General features: G+C 40.0%; 1 protein-coding gene across 4 annotated transcripts in view; it reads right to left on the reverse strand.

Moving 5' to 3' along the window:
• The window catches only part of C6H1orf87 (chromosome 6 C1orf87 homolog), a 39,668-nt gene that overhangs the window by 16,971 nt on the left and 5,463 nt on the right, over positions 1–17,234 (reverse strand). For all 4 annotated transcript variants that reach the window (XM_061630495.1, XM_061630497.1, XM_061630498.1 and 1 more), the window contains 6 exons: positions 15,848–16,067; positions 14,200–14,325; positions 13,016–13,273; positions 11,286–11,395; positions 4,140–4,260; positions 901–998 (listed from right to left, as the gene is read on the reverse strand). In XM_061630495.1, coding sequence (XP_061486479.1) covers positions 901–998; positions 4,140–4,260; positions 11,286–11,395; positions 13,016–13,273; positions 14,200–14,325; positions 15,848–16,067 — 933 coding nt within the window. The remainder of the gene's footprint in view (positions 1–900; positions 999–4,139; positions 4,261–11,285; positions 11,396–13,015; positions 13,274–14,199; positions 14,326–15,847; positions 16,068–17,234) is intronic.

Here is a 17,234-nt window from a genome sequence, read left to right on the forward strand (position 1 = left end):
CGCCACCCAGCACAGCCAGCTGTATTCCAGCAACATTTGGAGGGTCAAAGGTTCTCCACCAATGAATTAATGGCATGATTCTACTTATTTCATTTATAACAGAATGTATACACTGCTTTATCTTATCAACTGCAGATGCTCAAAGCAGCTAACAGAAGTAATAAACAATATATTTTTTAAAAGTAAAAATAATCTCTTGTTCAGAGACAGAAACTTATAGTACAGTCAGCTGCTTTCGGCTGTAGGGGACAACTCATCCCTTCAAAAAAGCACTCAGGTCTGGTCTCAGTCTTGCTACAACACCTTCATTTATTGCATGGGAACACAGAATGCTGCCTTATACCAAGTCAAACTATTTGCCCATCTATTTTAGCTCAATATTGTCTACACTGACTGGCAGCAGCTCTCCAGGATTTCAGACTGGAAACAATCCTAACCCTACATGGAGATGCAAGGGTTTGAACCTGGGACCTTCTGCATGCAAAGCAGTTACTCTCCCACTGAGCTACAGCCCTCCCTCAATGCATTTTGCTATTGCTTCTTTCTCCATCGCTGTGTGGCGCAGCTATACTAGACTGTCTGACAGCTTAGTGAAGACAAGACAGAACAACTTCTTGTCCCGCCACTTGCATGACATGATATGGAAAGACTTCTTAGCCTATAGGTGTCAGACTTGTTGTAAAGGCTGTTTGAAATAGCAAGGGAAGGGATGCAGGTTATCTGGAAAACTGGGGACATTTGGGCAGAACCAGCCAGCTGTTGCATTCAGTTGTTATGGGATTATGCTTTCTCTCCAGATGCACAAGTCTCAGATTGTACTACCCCATTCTGAGCTGGTCCACTGGATCAAGATGCAAGTACATTGTGCTGAAAGGAAGGAAGAATCTCATAACAACTTACCGTATTCTGCCTCTTCTACCAAACACACAGGTGCTAACCAAAGCTTCCAACATCCCAGCAGGCAGAGTTAGTCCATGCTTTTTGCAAATGATCTCTGTCTGTAGATAAGATATTGCTGAACATTACTAGCACATCACAAAACAATAAGAATCAATTATTGAGAAATAAGGTGTATTATGAGGTACAGAAGTTTGGCAGGCCCTGTTATAGTAAGGGGTCCACCCAGTCCATTTCATTGGGACCCTAGAAAGCAAAGTCTGTCCTGCGTTGGGAAGGTTTGGTTGCACCTGGGGTAGGCACCTAGGGCATCTTTATCCCCAGATGCTCCTCAGCCTGCCCTCTTGTGGCCCACGTGCTCCAGTTGGGCTTACATTATTCATTAAAAAAAAACAATAGCAGAAATGCTGAACATTTAAATGATGCTGTACAGTTAAAGAAGGGCAAACTATGAAATGTGTAGCAAAATATTATGTTGGAAAAATGGAGTTTGCATTTATCAAGCAACTGTCATGTGAACTGCATAGCCTCCGCTGGTCCCAATCCAAGCTGGCTCCTCTCAACTATGGGTACCTACAGAAATCAAGATACACTGAAGAAGCTCCAGTGAACTATTGGATCCAATTCATCCCCCCCAAACTGGGACCTTTTGCATATGCCCTGTTTAACTATGAATTGGTATGGTATCACCCTGCAAATATTAACTAAAAATACGTTGGTAGATTAGCAAAATCCCTGTTGGTATATTTTTAAGAGAGGTTTATGGTTTTCATTTATGTCCATGTACAAAAATGAAATAAAATAAACTAAATACAATAAAGGGGCTGCAGTTGGTGACATTTTTGAGGTAGATTGTAACAAAATCAGAATTATTTATATGTTTAAAACTATTTTGAAATTGTGTTCAGGTAAGATAGTGTTAATAGAATGTTAGTAGGGGCAGATAAGGTATGACTGACAGGTGGGAGGGGTGTGTGAGTGAGAATTTTAAGAGAAAACTTTTGGGGTTTGACAGACGTAGACAGATTAGAGATCAAGAAGAGAACATCTAGTTAGAGGAGTTGGGGTTTTGGGGGAGGATTTCATTGGGATTAGTGAGGTAGGATAGGTAGGTAGGATAGGGACAATAACAACTTATTCATTTATTATCACATTTAACATCAGGTAGGATAGGGACAATAACAACTTATTCATTTATTATCACATTTAACATCTTGTATATAATAAAGTTTATTTGTTTGATTCAAAATCTCACATGTCAGCTTGGTCAAGCATGCTACCAAACTAAGGTCCTATTTTGTACCTACACCTATACCAATTTTACAGACAGATTACACCAGTGGTCACCTTTTGGGGAAAAGGTGGTGGGGCTGAAGATTGTGGTTCAGAGGACATATCTGACCCAGGCTGAGGCAGACTTCCTGGGGATTCCCTGATCTAGGTATTTGGGAATCAGGAGGTGGTAATCCCAGAGACGCAGGAATGCCACATAGGTCCTAGACCACCTTTCACATTGGGACCAGTTTAAATCCTATAATTCACATGCTGGGACCAGCAATAGGAACATAGGGAGCTATCTAATACTGAGTCAGATCAATGGTCCATCTAACTCAGCATTATCTACACCAGGAATTGGGAACCTGTGGCCTCCCAGATGTCGGACTCCAGCTCTTTCAATCCCAGCCAACGTGGCCAAAAGGAATGATAGGAGTTATAGTCCAACAACATTTGGAGGGCCACTGGTTCATTATCCCTCTTCTACAGGCAATAACTCCCCAAGGTTTCAGGCAGCAGTGTTTCCCAGCCCTACCTGGCGTTACCAGGCAGGAATTGAACATGGGTCTGCATGCAAAACAGACACTCTAATATGGACCTATATTACCTTCTCCAATGTGAAGATGAATTAAAACTCTGAAGGGGCATAGAGTGGGGAAGGCAATGGGTCCCCCTCTCTTGCCCTCAGAATATTTCTCATAATCTCTTCAGGGCACTGGAAAGTCAGCCCAACCAAGAGACATACTAGTGAATTGATACGCGTCTGATGCTGTGCTTTAAAATGTAATTTTGCCTGTTATTTTCTTTCATATGTTCATCAACCATACACCAAGTATTGACATTAGGATATTTTCCCCTCATCCATCCTTCCCTGTGACACAATTTCAGTTTTACATCAAATATGAAGTTAAATTATTAGTGACATAACATAGAAAACCAGTATTCTGTTAAAGCCACTGTTGGGCAATGCACTCATTAGGACCGACACAAATGTCCCAAGCAAGCTTTCAAGTTCCCCAGAACTCTCCTTTAGGCTGGACATCTTGTTTTATGTAGATTATATAAATTTTATATTATCTACATTCCACTCTGATGGTACTTGGTATCACTCAGGTGCTCTGATGGCAAAAGGGAAAAGAAAAGGGTGTGCCAGGGGGGACAGAGGTCAGCCCTAGACACAAAAGATCCAAAAGCTCACTTATTTCCCTGGCAACCCCCCCCCAAACCAGATAGAAACCTACATTAGCCCTCAAAAAACTGGCATAGTGCATCCCCCCATAAATGAACGAGGAAAAACCCTACAGGTAATGGTGGCAGAGACTTTCTGCCCTGCTGGTATGAGTTTTATATTTTGTAGATCATCCACTTTTGATGCTCCCTCACCAGACGAAGCAGAATTGGTCTGCCCCTCAATTATTTCTGTGATCTATGTCAGGGCTTCCCAAACTGTGGTCCATGGACCACCAGTAGCTGACAAACTTCACTCAGATGGTCCACGGCGTGTCTGTGGATTTGTGATTGAAGATGGAAGATAGCATGTCCTTTGCTTTAAGTATTCACATTGAGTTTTAATTGCATTTTTATTGCTTCCTTTATTTCTTATATTGTATTTTATTCTATTGCAATTTGAATTCTATGGAATTCAAATTGTAATACAATCAAATAAAATATATAATAAATAAAAGAAGCAATACAAATATAACTAGAAATCATACAGCACCTAGCACAGCATATTACAATTGCTACAACAAGCAGAAAAACAATGAAGGGACTACCAAGATTCTCAGCGATTTTCAAGTGGTGCTTGGGGGAAAAATGTTTGGGAACCACTGGTCTATGTTATGTAATGGCAAGAAAATCTACAGGAATATCCATTTCGTAACTGAATATTCATTATATTCCTTTATAGCAGGAAAGCACTTCCTGAGTATACAACTAGAGTTGTAAGCCACAATATCTGTTTTTACCTCAGGGAGTGAAAGAAGATCTGAGCAAGTCTTGTCTTGCAGAAAATTCAGGCTCAGCTCTCCTTTATGTTCTTTCAGTATTTGCTTCAAGGCCTGGAATGCCTCTTCTGGGGTCCAAGAACTATGGAAAGACAATGCATATAATGAAGGGGCAATTTCAAATGGTAACTCATTTTGCTGTTGTTACAGACTTATAGTCCACTTTGGACAGAAACATTTTCAGCAAAGTTGTGCAAGGGCTTTGCAAAAGTCCTCCAACTGAGAGGCTAATGTGGCAAGTTACTCGGTAATATAGAGTATCTGATGATAAAACCATTGAAGCTTACCACAAAGTGTAAAGGATTAGAAGCAAAACAAAAGAGGTGAGAAATCTAGACTTCCAGATAGCTATAACAACATAGCTTACAGTTCACTCATGTAGTTACAGCAGGTTCCATGTGACAAGGAGAAGGGATAAATCTGGTCAAAGCTTCCTGGCAGTTTCAATCCTATAATTCAGGGGCAGGGAACATTTCCAATGGGCAACTTTTCAGGGGCCACCTGCGAGTGGTGCGTGGGGCCAGAGGCAAAAAGTGGGCAGAGCAAAGATATAATGCTTACCTTTGTACAGTAGGCTACATTCCCTCAGCCATGTACAAATAAGATGGTTCTGGACACCCAGACCCACTTTTCCCTTCAGGCAAGCAAGAGACATTATTATAGTTCAAGGACAGATCCAGTCAGCCAAAAGCACTTGAGAAGGGCACAGATCAGGGTCAGTGAAGAATGAGGCCTGAAGAGAAGGTGTGGCCTATGGAGAGTAAGTCAGGGTAGAGAACCTTTTTGGCCTGGTGGGCGAGATCCTTTATCTCCCTCCTCCCTTAGAGCAGGACATCTAACTGTCAGTCATCTAACATTATAATGACATTCAGTGATTGACACCTATCAAAGTCTCTTGCACAGCACTTCCCAAACGCCTGAGAACCAGCTGTAACATTGCAAGTCAAAGTTCATCTATGCATGATCAATGGAGCCTAAGTCTTCCCCCTACTTTACAAAAAGTATTAGCACATAAACCAAGATATTAATGCTAAGCATACTTATTAACTGCTCAGTTATTCTTTTTGCAAGGTCTCTAGCATTTTAGGTGTTGGTGGTTTTTTTTCAGATACTGTCTTATTTAATTATTTAATCTGTTGTAATTTCTGGGGGTAATTGTTTCCCGATATTCTATTGATATTTTCTTGTAATACTGTACATGAAATGGATACATTTTGTTTTCAATATCATAACATATTTTGAATTGTTATAGGTTAACTATATGGTTTTTGCTGTATTTTTTCATTCCTTTGAGTTGTAAACTGCCTTCAGTATAGTAATGCAGAAACACAATGAAATGAAACTTACTTGGACAAAAGTTCAGTTGAAATCAAGAGTATTTCCTTAAAATTCATTGTGTTTGGGAATGTGTTGCAAAAATCATGAAAAATTTGTTGTTGTTATTATGTGCCTTCAAATCGATTACAACTTATGGCAACCCTATGAATCAGCTACCTCCAATAGCATCTGTTATAAACCACCCTGTTTAGATCTTGTAAGTTCAGGTTTGTGGCTTCCTTTATGGAATCAATCCATCTCTTGTTTGGCCTTCCTCTTTTTCTACTCCCTTCTGTTTTTCCCAGCATTATTGTCTTTTCTAGTGAATCATGTCTTCTCATTATGTGTCCAGAGTATGATAACCTCAGTTTCATCATTTTACCTTCTAGTGATAGTTCTGGTTTAATTTGTTCTAACACCCCATTATTTGTCTTTTTTGCAGTCCATGGTATGCACAAAGCTCTCCTCCAACACTACATTTCAAATGAGCTGATTTTTCTCTTATCCACTTTTTCATTTCCCCCCCCATGAAAAACAGCATCAGTTTATTTTTGAAAACGTAATCAGGGAAATAATGACAAAACACTGCAACCATATGCTCTAATGATTTGACATAACAGTATTGCTCTAATTATTGGATTTGGGTGGATCTTTGATCTTCATTTATAAAAAACACTGCATATACATACACACATATACATACACATTTTGCTCAGATGCACTGTTTAAAGCTTTTACTGTTCTGAAAACATGCTGGACTTTCTTCAGTAATACCACTGGCCTTAGATGCTTCTGGATCTATGATACCTCCTAAATCCAGGTAGGCCTTTTGGTCTGGTAGTGACCCAGTGCAGGACAGACTCATCTTTGAGGTACCCTCAAGATGTTGTGGGACTAGAACTCCCATCATCACTTCCTGGTGCTGATGAGGCAGTCTTGCAATATCTGGAGGGAGCCAGGTTGGGGAAGGCTGACTAAACCACTACGACTGTTCTTTCAGTATCTGGTACCCCCTTTCAAATCAGTCCCTGGGCTACTTAGAGGCTCTGATAAAAATCACAGCTGAATCTTTACAGCTGCAGGCTATATATCATATACAGGTTTCTCTTGGCCTTAGGGTATTTTTGTAAAACTAAACATAATGTTTGTTTAACTAAAGGTACCAGTGTTAATTGATTCTGTGTTTCTTGAGATGAGCAGACTTGTTGACATTGTGCTTAGATTGCAAGATAATGGCTTTCTTTACTTGGGTTTGGATTCAGATTCATCCTGCTTGCTATCATCTAAGTGCTATTTGGAAACATCACACACACACACACACACACACACACACACATTTGGGAGGAAGTCCCACTACTAGTTCTTAGTAGACATGATTGAGCTGTATGTTTTCAGCCTTTGAGCAGACAATAAGCATACATACAGATTAGGAATGGGCAAGAATTTCGATTCAGTTTGTTTTTCAAACTGAATTTATCAAATTTGCACTTTTTGAAACACAGCCATCCTTTGAAATTTGCACTTATTTGAATTTTGTGATGTAATTTGTTTACAAAAATGCATATATTATAGGAAAGTGTGTATAAAAATGAATATATGAGTGCAAGTAACATGCAAAAATGCATTATATGATGAGAAATAGCTTGCAAAAATGGGCACATTATTCAAAACTCCCTGCAAAAATATGTTTATAAGGAGAAATCTTGCACTAAAATGCTGGAGAATTTTCATGAGGATTTTTTAAAAAGTCACAAATTGCTGCAGAAATGTGAACTGAATTTAAGACTGGGAAAACAAGAAGCAGAGAACCAAAATTGACGCATCTTTCATAGATGTGTCTGAAATCAGTTTGCCCTCTCCATTGCCTGCTTGCCCGCATGACACAAAGGACACACATACTTATCAGCAATGTAAATACTTACTATTTTATTACATTTTATTTACCACATTTATATGATCCCATCTTTCCTACAAGGAGTTATGGTTTCCCCCCCACCCCATTTTATCCTCACAACAACCCTGTGGATAGGTTAGGTTAACAGACAGTGAATAGCTCAAGGTCACCCAGTGACCATAAGAACTTGAGAACATAAGCAGAGACTGCTATATCAGGCCAGTGGCCCATCTAGTCCAGCATCCTGTTCTCACAGTGACCAACTGGATGCCCATGGGAAGCCCACAAGCAGGACCTGAGCACAAGAGCACTCTTCCCCCTGCAGTTTCTGGCAACTTGTATTCAGAAGGCACAGCATAGCCATGGTGGCAGTAGCCTTTGATGCCGCTATCCTTTATGAATTTGTCTAATCCTCTTTTAAAGCTGTCCGAGTTGCTGTGTAGAAAATTATCAATGTAATAGTAATTGTTAGCTTCTATAGTTAATGTAAATTGTTCTATTCAATAATAAAATGTTTAAAAAATTTAAAAACTGTTCCAGCAAAAGGTATATGACACAATAGAGTCCGGCCAGTTAGGTATCTGCAGGCCCAACTTCTGCTGCAAACAGGAAGTAATGGAACTGTATCCTAAAAAGATTGTGCATCTGTACAAAACACAAGAAATGCTGTTATTCATACAAAACAGGGCGAATACTGTTGTTAGTCGACAGCCAGGGTAGTATAATGGTTAGAGTGTTGGACTATGATCAAGGTGACCAAGGTTCAAATCCCCTTTCAGCCATGAAGCTCACTGTGTGACCTTGGACCACTAGCTCTCAGTCTAGCTTATCTCACAGGGCTGTTGAAAGGATAAAATGTGGAGAGGAGAATGGTGTAGACCACCTTCAGCTCTTTGAAGGAAAAGGTGATATTATTTATTTAATAATTAAATAAATTCAGCAGGCTCATTGCTGTGTTTCTGTAATACTTTTTCAACTTAAAAAAAGTTGATTGTGTATCACTTTAAAAATTTGATAGTGTGTGTGTGTGTGCTTTTTAAATAATCAGTGAATGAATGTCTGTATACACCAGGGGTGGGTAAATTGCAGCTCTCCAGATTTTTCTGGATCCCAACTCTCATCAGCCATAGCCAGTATGGCCGCTGGTCAGGAAAAATGAGAGTTGTAGTCCAACAACATCCCTACAACTTTATTTCAGCAGTGATTCTCCATTTACTGCTACCCTTGCACAGGGCCAGATTATCCATTAGGCTTAGTAGGCTGAAGCCTAGGGGCCTGGAGCTCTTGGGGGCCCGTGCAAGAGCTTCTGAACCACCCACCATCCCCCCGCTTCACTTACTTTTTTTTCCGCTGTTTTTTGCGGTTTGCCATCAATCAAGATGGCAGCCTAGGTTTCCCTAAGGGGCTGAAGCCTCTGCCACCATCTTGGTTGATGGCATGCATGTGTGCTACACGTGCGCATTGCTGCCATCACCCAAGATGGTGGCAGAGGCTTCAGCCCCTTAGGGAAACCTCGGCCGCCATCTTGATTGATGGCAAACCTGCGTGTGCAGTGCGCGCAGCTGCAAAAGAGCGGAAAGGTAGGTGAAGCTGGGGAGATGGGATGGGATGGGACGGTGGGCAACTCAGAAGCTCCTGTCCTGCGATCCCTCCTGTGACTGTTTCCGCGGATCTGCCTAAGAGGAGAAGGGCCCCCCAAACACCAATCAGCCTAGGGGCCCTCCTCAGCTTAATCCAGCCCTGCCCTTGCATAAACCCTAATCCAGCTCCTATGGCTTAATCACTCTACAAAGGGGATGGCATTACAGAGGGGAAAACCCATATACTCTGTTTTCCACAGTCATATTTGTGGCTAACTCCTTTAGTCCTGAACAAATCAGAAGAATGGTGTAACTGATTAGAACAGCTTGCAAGCACTGAAAGATAGATGCTAAGGGGAACTTTGTACTAATTCTTTGATTTTTAAAGGGTTACTTGCGTGAAAATGCACCTACCTATTCAGGTATTTAAAAGAATAATTTTAAAAATTATAGTGCAATCCTATACATGCCTAAGAACATAAGGAGAGCCCTGCTGGATCAGGCTAAGGGCCCAACTAGCCCAGCACTCTGTTCTCACAGTAGCCAGCCAAATGCCCATGGGAAGCCGGCAAGCAGAACCAGAGCACAACAGTGGTTTCCCTCCCTGCAATTCCCAGCAACTGATATTCAGAGGAATACCACCCCCAACACTTCAGGTAGAACATAGCCATCACGGCTAGTAGCCACTAATAGCTTTATTCTCCATGAATTTGTCTCATCCTCTTTTAAAGCCATCCAAATTAGTGACCATCACTACCTCCTGTGGAAGTGAATTCCATTGTTTCACTATAAGCTGTGTGAAGTACTTTCCTTTGTCTGTCCTGAATCTTCCAACATTCAGCTTCATTTGATGTATCCAAGTTCTAGTAGTATGAGAGACAAGGAAAATCTTCTCCCTATCCACTTTCTCCACACCATGCCTAATTTTATACAGCTCTATCATGTCATGTCTTATTCACCTTTTCTCTAAAGTAAAAAGCCCCAAATGTTGTAACCTTTCCTTCTAGGGGAGTTGCTCCATCCCCTTGATCATTTTGGTTGACCTTTTCTGAGCCTTTTCCAGCTCTTCCATATCCTTTCTGAGGTGAGGCAATCAGAACTGGATACAGTATTCCAAGTGTGGTTTCATCATACATTTGTATAACGGCATTATGATTTTGGCAGTTTTATTTTTTGTCCCTTTCCCAATGATAGTAGAACCTACTGAATTCAATGTGGTAAACACATATATGATTACAGCCTTAAATTCCTGAAGACATGAATGAGATGGGGAAAAGCACATTACTCATCATGGGCATTATCCAATAGGTTAAGGCACTGAAATTTTTGAGTCTAATGCAGCAGTACCAGTTATGATCCCAAGATCTAATTTCAGGTTAGTACCGCAGGAGTGGCTTCAGACTATAGCAGGAGACTCAAAAAATTATCTTTGTACACATCAGCTTTAGAAAACCACCTCCAAATCTGCAATCTTAATGCACTTTCTTGTGGGACTTACTTATGGTAAACAAGCACACGGTTGTGCTGTAACACTCTGAAAATCTATTATCTGTACATAGCCAGGGATGAAGAATCTGCAGCTCTCCAGATGTTGCTTGACATCCATTCCCATCAGCCCCACCTAGTATGGCCAATGGCCAAGAATGATAGTACATTTAATCCAGCAAGCACCTAGAAGGCCACAGGTTCCCCATCACTGATTTAGTGAAATGGTAGTCTTATAACAACAGTCAATATTACTGCAAATATTACAGTCAATGATGAGAGCAGATACCAGAAAAGTATGTGATTATCACATCATAAATGTGTCCCTCAGGTCTTTCCTATCCAGATGAGGTATGCTGGTTTATGATGGATTAATGTGTATACATAGGCTTTGACCAGCGTTCCAGCTGTACCTGTCATGTTTTAAGAGAAGCTCCAGAGCAGCTGCCATATATATAACATAAAGGCATAGATCTCCTTGCCGGTCTTCCTTGCCAAGATCAATTAAGAGAAGTCTGCATAATCTCCACTGATATATCCCAGCAAGCTGCAAAGTAGGTGTTCACAGAATAAGTTTCTTTAGAAGGGATTTTGGATGACTAGAAGAGAAAATCTGTGCTTTTGAGTTCTACATAAAATCATTGTCAACGTCATAAGTGAACCAATTTTTCATTTGGAATCCTTCAGAGTGGCTTATAATTACAGCACCTATTAGATCCTGCCCAGATGGAAACTAAGAGAGGAGGATTTGGGGTGGGGTGGGGGTGGAAGAGTTCAGATACATTGCTCATTTATTGACAATAAAGTGTATGTTGAAATTTAAAATAGGACCTTTTACTGTGATCCTTAATATTTTGACTCTTCTCTGGAAGGGCTCGTGCTTGCTGTATCTTATTTGCTGCCATTAGTGTTAAAAACTGGATCAATTTTTCATAATTTATCTACAAGAAAGACAAAGAAGATTAATTTTAACATGTAGCTTGAAAACAGGGTTGTTAAAGAAAACCTGTTGAGAAAAATAAAAATAAAATAAGTGTTACAATTAAGTCAAGACATTACAAATCTACCTGACTGTAATACCCACACAGAAACGGTAACTGAATGGGGCCTGAATTATCAGAATGGGCTCTCAACAAATAAGGATATCTATTTAAATTTTAAGAATCACTGCTTCTTCTCAATGAACTCTAGTAGGAACTGTAGTTCTCTGAGGGGATAATTCCTGGGCAAACAATAATCAGGATTCAGAGGTGGGACAGAGGGAGCCAGAACAGTTAAAATAGCATAGAATTGATTCAAGACTGTAGTGCAGATATGCCTTAAGTAAGTTTAACATCAGGCAGTTTGAGCTGGCTGATGCCACTGAAGATGAGGACTGAGAAAGACTGCACATAAGAATATAAGAACAGCTGTATTGGATCAGACCAAAGGTCTGTCTTATCCAGCATCCTGTTTCTGTCAGTTGCCAACCAGATACCTAAGAGAAACTCACAAGCAGTTCATGAGGTCAATAGGCCTCACCCAGTATTCCCTAGCAACTGGAGTTCCCATAATTAAAGGTGAATTAAATTCATTTGGAGGTAGAACTTTGACTTCAAGTTCATCTTCACATTCATTCCCCCACCCCACCCAACAGGAAGTCTGGACTCTTCGCTTTCATTTTTTTAAAAAAAGTAATTCAATTCGACATCTATAAAGTTAGAAAGCAAACCATGGAGGTAATGTTCTAAGGCTTATTAGGCAGATATAGTGGTGGTGCTGTTGCCAAGGTTGCTTTATCGCTTAATCACTGTTGCTAAGCAATCAGAAGTAAGCTGCTTGCAACATGAACAGCTTACAATGAGAGGTACACAAACAGAAACAATGGGAATAATACCTTGAGTCTTTCACAGCTGTGTGGCTGGCACAAATTAAACAGGGTAAGTCTTTTCCATTGAATGGGAATACAATTATAGGGAAAGCTTCACATGTTGACATTCTGTCTGTCAGACATCTTATGTGTGTGGCCTCTAATGTACTTTTGGACCCTATATGTCAGCACAGCAGCTTGTAATATTCTGAATGCTGAAAAAATGGCCAAGGATGAACTTTTTATGCACTAAAAAGTTATTTGTATGAATGTGACTTGAAATAGTTTGTTTTGTAAAAGGACAAACTTGAACTGGAACTTGGTACTTTCTGGACAAGATGAACTTGAACTAGTTCTACTTCTGTTTTTAATATGAACTTTCCAAGTACTGATGGCCATCTACTAGCCATTGCCAGCCTTATTCTCCATGAATTTTAAAGCTGGCTAAGTTGGTGGCAACCACCACATCTTGCAGTAGCAAATTCCATAGTTTAATTAGGCACAACATTGTAAGTATAAACAATGTTACTGCTGCTTTGTACATAATTAAAAGGGTAGATGTAATAGTTTATAATAAGAGGTAGAAATAGATTTTGATGAAAAAGTCCACATTTCTTTGAGAATTAGGATTTCCAAAAAGGCAGGCAAGTCTTAAGAAATCCCATCCATTGAGCTCAATATTATGTTTGTTCAAAATATTGTATTAACGTACCAGTTCGTGGTCATTTGCCTCTGAAAACCTCTTGAAAAGGAGTTTGACTGTTGGTAATTGCAGAGGGACTTCGTGCTTTAAAAGCAGGTGACTTAGTTGTGCCCGAGACAGAAGTCCAGAAACTCTGTGATCCAAAACCTTACATTCTTCCTGCAGTTTTTCTAATGTAGTCAGACTCAAAGGACACAGCTCAGTTTCTTTTCTGAGGACACCCAGAAGGGAATCATTCTCCTCACAGGTTGATTCTTGCACCACATCCTGAGGAAAGCAATATTTTAAAAACTGTATAAGGTATCTTGATACATGAATGCATTTCTGTTTTTATGAACTGATTTATTAATTGCTTAGGCAGGAATTAAGAACAAAACAGCAATACTCTGCTGATAGCATTTCCACATGCATTATGGAATGAGCAGGGGGAAATTACTCATATACAATAAGGCCACACCAGTTTCCTGAAGACTAGTAACTGCCACCCACTGTTTCTGTTCTCAAGCTCACTCATGCGAATCACTCATGCGAATACTCACTTCATTCACTGGAATTGTGGAAATTCCCCACCTCCCTTTTAAGTTCTCTTTAGCCACCATGATTGAAGGTACAAAAGGATGGTTAAGATGTGTGTAGGGTTACCATTATTTTGTCATTTCAAAAAGAGTACATTTGGCTTCGATAAGTGAAAAGTAAGAGTATGCTGTTGCACCATCTCAACAAGAGTATTGTACTCTTAAAAGAGTACAGTTGGTAACCCTAGATATGTGGAGTATGTAAACTAAGTTGTAGTCACTTCTGAGTGACATGTATCAGATTGCACTGTTAAGTGTCTGAATATGTCTAATCATCTGATCATAATATCATTTACTTGGAAGTAAGTCCAATTTATTTTAGTGGAACTTATTTCCAAATATGTCTGCTTAGAATCAAAGTCTTAAAGTACAGTAAACTTGGTATGGCCCAGAGCTTGGAAAAGTTACTTTTTTAAACTACAACTCCCATCAGCTCCAGCCAGCATGGTCACTGGATTGGGGTGATGGGAGTTGTAGTTCAAAAAAGTAACTTTTCCAAGGTCTGGTATGGCCTTGGTTTTAAGTATTCCACACACACTCCATATTGAAAATATCCAACAGTCACAAGCGAAACACCTGCAAGTGCAAATTGCCACAATTATATTTAAGTGCAGTTACCTGCAGCCTTTCAAGATGCCTTAAGATCTGCACTTCAATAGATGGTTTTTGGAGTGTATGAATGTAGGACAAAGACTTATCTCCAGAGGGAGCAGTGACACAATGCGTATTCAGTGGTTTTAAACCCTTGGATAAAAAACATGCATTTAGATTTCAAATTATCAAAGGAAAACAAGCATTTCTGTAAAGTAATTGTAACCACTTTGCATAGAAAAAAATGAAGTTCAGAAGATGTCACATTTGAATTAATTTTTTATGTAAGAAAACAGGAATTATGCTTGGACTGGGGAGATCTGGGTTTAAATCTCAGTTCAGCCATGAAATTTGGTTTTATCTAACACTTAGTACCAAAATACTAAATATGAAAGGAGAGGTAAATAAAAATAATTACAATTATTCTCCTGCCACATGTAGCAAATACCCCAGCACTTGTGGGATTAAGATAACACAAAATACTGTCAGGTTGCTGTTGCTGTTATTATCATTTATTACCCACACTTCACCCAAAGTTCCCAAGGCAGGTTACAACAATTTTAAAATATAGCATTGAAAATAATTAAAAATAACCTAAAATCACAATATAATCTGGTAGCACAGCTTTTGTATTGACTGATTGTTGTAGTTGATACCTGACTGTTTTTTGCATTTTATTGTTTTTAATTTGTGAGCCACCTAGAGAATATGATTAATTGGGCAGAATATACATGCCATGAATAAATAAATTTACATGATCAAAATCAGCCCATATCTTAAGCCTATGTATGACAACCACGTTAAGACGGTGGGGAAATACAGGAACTTAATCAGATCAGACTATGCAGTAAACTTGGTGTGGCCTTGGCTTTAAGTGTTCCTCCACCACCACCACTACCACCACCCCCAATATTGAAAATACAGTATCCAACAATCATAAGCCAAACATCTGAAAGTGCATATTGCCTCAGTTATATTTAAGTCCAGTTTCTTGTTGTTTTTCAGGTTGCCTTAAGGTCTGAGCTTTAATAGATGGGTTTTGGAGGATACGAAGAGGTCTGTTGTTTAGATCTACTGGATAATATACAGTCCTCCCCCTAAACGAGATTCTATATAATCATGGTGGCAATATTATAACTCAAGGATGGCTAACCCCAGGACCTTCAGATGTTGCTGGACTCCAACTCCCATCCTCTCCGACCATTGGCCATACTATATGGAGTTGATAAGAGTTGGAACCCAACAACACCTGGAGGGTCAAAGGTTCCCTGTCCATGTTATAAATATCTGATCTACTAGTTATAACTAATCTATTAGTTATAATCTAATATAGCCACTATATTATGACTGATATAAATTCCAGATGTGTATAAGAGCCCAAACACTGAAGAATGAGAAGCAATGTTTGGAAAACAGGAAAAGTAAGAGAAAGGTCCAAATAGCATCATAATGTAAAAAAGAAAAAGAACAGAAAGACTATGAACAGGAAGCATGAAGAGACAAAATGTTTTTATACACCGCTGTTCTGTTGGGAAGAGGAACAAGTTTTGAGTGAGCATTCTTTTTTGCTACTATAGTAGTACTACTATAGTAGTAATTGTTGTACACATAGAATAAAGTCTGTTGTGGAATAGGAAACCTATTATAAACAACCATGATGCTTGTAGCAACTCACTTTGCTGTCCACAGATCTGTTATCATTTGGCTCTCCTTGTTTAGATGCTTGTTCTTTTCCCCCACCTTTGTTCTGTTGTTCATCATTGAGACCATAACTGATTTGTTGACAAGGAAGCCTATTGAGGCCTGGAGGGTTTCCATGTGTCTGTCTTGTATTGTGTGGGGCTAATGTTCTGAGCATGGATTGTGTCTCACCGTTTACACCCTCCTTCACTTTGCTGTCAGGAAACAGGCATACAATACATTCACTGAAGTGCAGCAAATACATGTTCTGTATCTTCCTATATTACAGAGTAATACCAAAAATATTTGCTTCTTAGAGCAGCTGTTGGCCAGGCAGAAATGAAGCAGTATATGTGAGGTAGGTCCTAATCCAGTCTTTAACAGTTATAATTACTCTATGTCCAATTCTGAACCCAATAATCTAAAAAAAGAAGCTTAACACAATACTACTAAATTTTGCTGAGACGCTAATTTCAGTGAATTGGTATCAGCTTATGGATTTCACCTTTCATGGAGATGTGTGCAAAATGGGAGGAAAAGAGCCTTGTTCAAAGGAAGGAGAACATGGCTTACCCATAAGTAACCCAGAGCGCCACAAATAAGAGAGAGTTGCAGACTTGCTAAAATCAGTAGAAGTCAAGCCAACAAATAAGATAAAAAAGAAATCTAGAAATCCAGTCTTGGCTCATCCTGTCTCATTTATTCAGCCAGAAAAGGATCAAAATAGCATGGTGGAGAAAGAGAAAAGCCCTTTCCCTTTGTCACACAGCCTCCGATGAATGAAAATGAGCACAGTGAGTTTGTATCATTCCCAGCAGCAGCAGCAGCAGAATGTGCAAGGGAGGGGTGACAGAGCACCCACCATCAACCCATTTACCAGGACAGGGATGGGGAAAGGGGAGGCAGAAGGGAGGTCTAGAGACCTCCAGGCTGAGGGCAAAGTGCAGGTGTGCATATTCCGCACCCACCACCACCACCATGTGCCACTGCTGGAAATTAGAAAAGAGAGAGGGAAATAATGATGAGACACAGCTCTCTAGGAACATAGGAAGCTGCCTTATACTGGATCAGACCAATGGGTCCATTTAGCTCAGTATTGTCTACACAGATGGGCAGCGGCTCTCCAGGGTTTCAGTCAGGGACTCACTCCCAGCCCTACCTGGAGATGCCAGGGATTGAACCGGGCACCTTTTGCACACAAGGCAGGTGCTCTTCCATTGAGCTACAGTCCTTCCCTCTGCACAGTCAGCTGCTCATTGGGAAGGCCTGGCTCTCACTGCAGGCTCCTTGTGGATGAGGACTCACACTGCTCTTCACCTCCCGGTTACAGCACCTCTCCCAGTTGCAATACTTACTTCTGAGTAGACATGTGTAGGATTGCA

Source organism: Rhineura floridana, chromosome 6 (assembly GCF_030035675.1).
Source record: "Rhineura floridana isolate rRhiFlo1 chromosome 6, rRhiFlo1.hap2, whole genome shotgun sequence".
NCBI classification, from domain to species: Eukaryota; Metazoa; Chordata; class Lepidosauria; order Squamata; family Rhineuridae; genus Rhineura; species Rhineura floridana.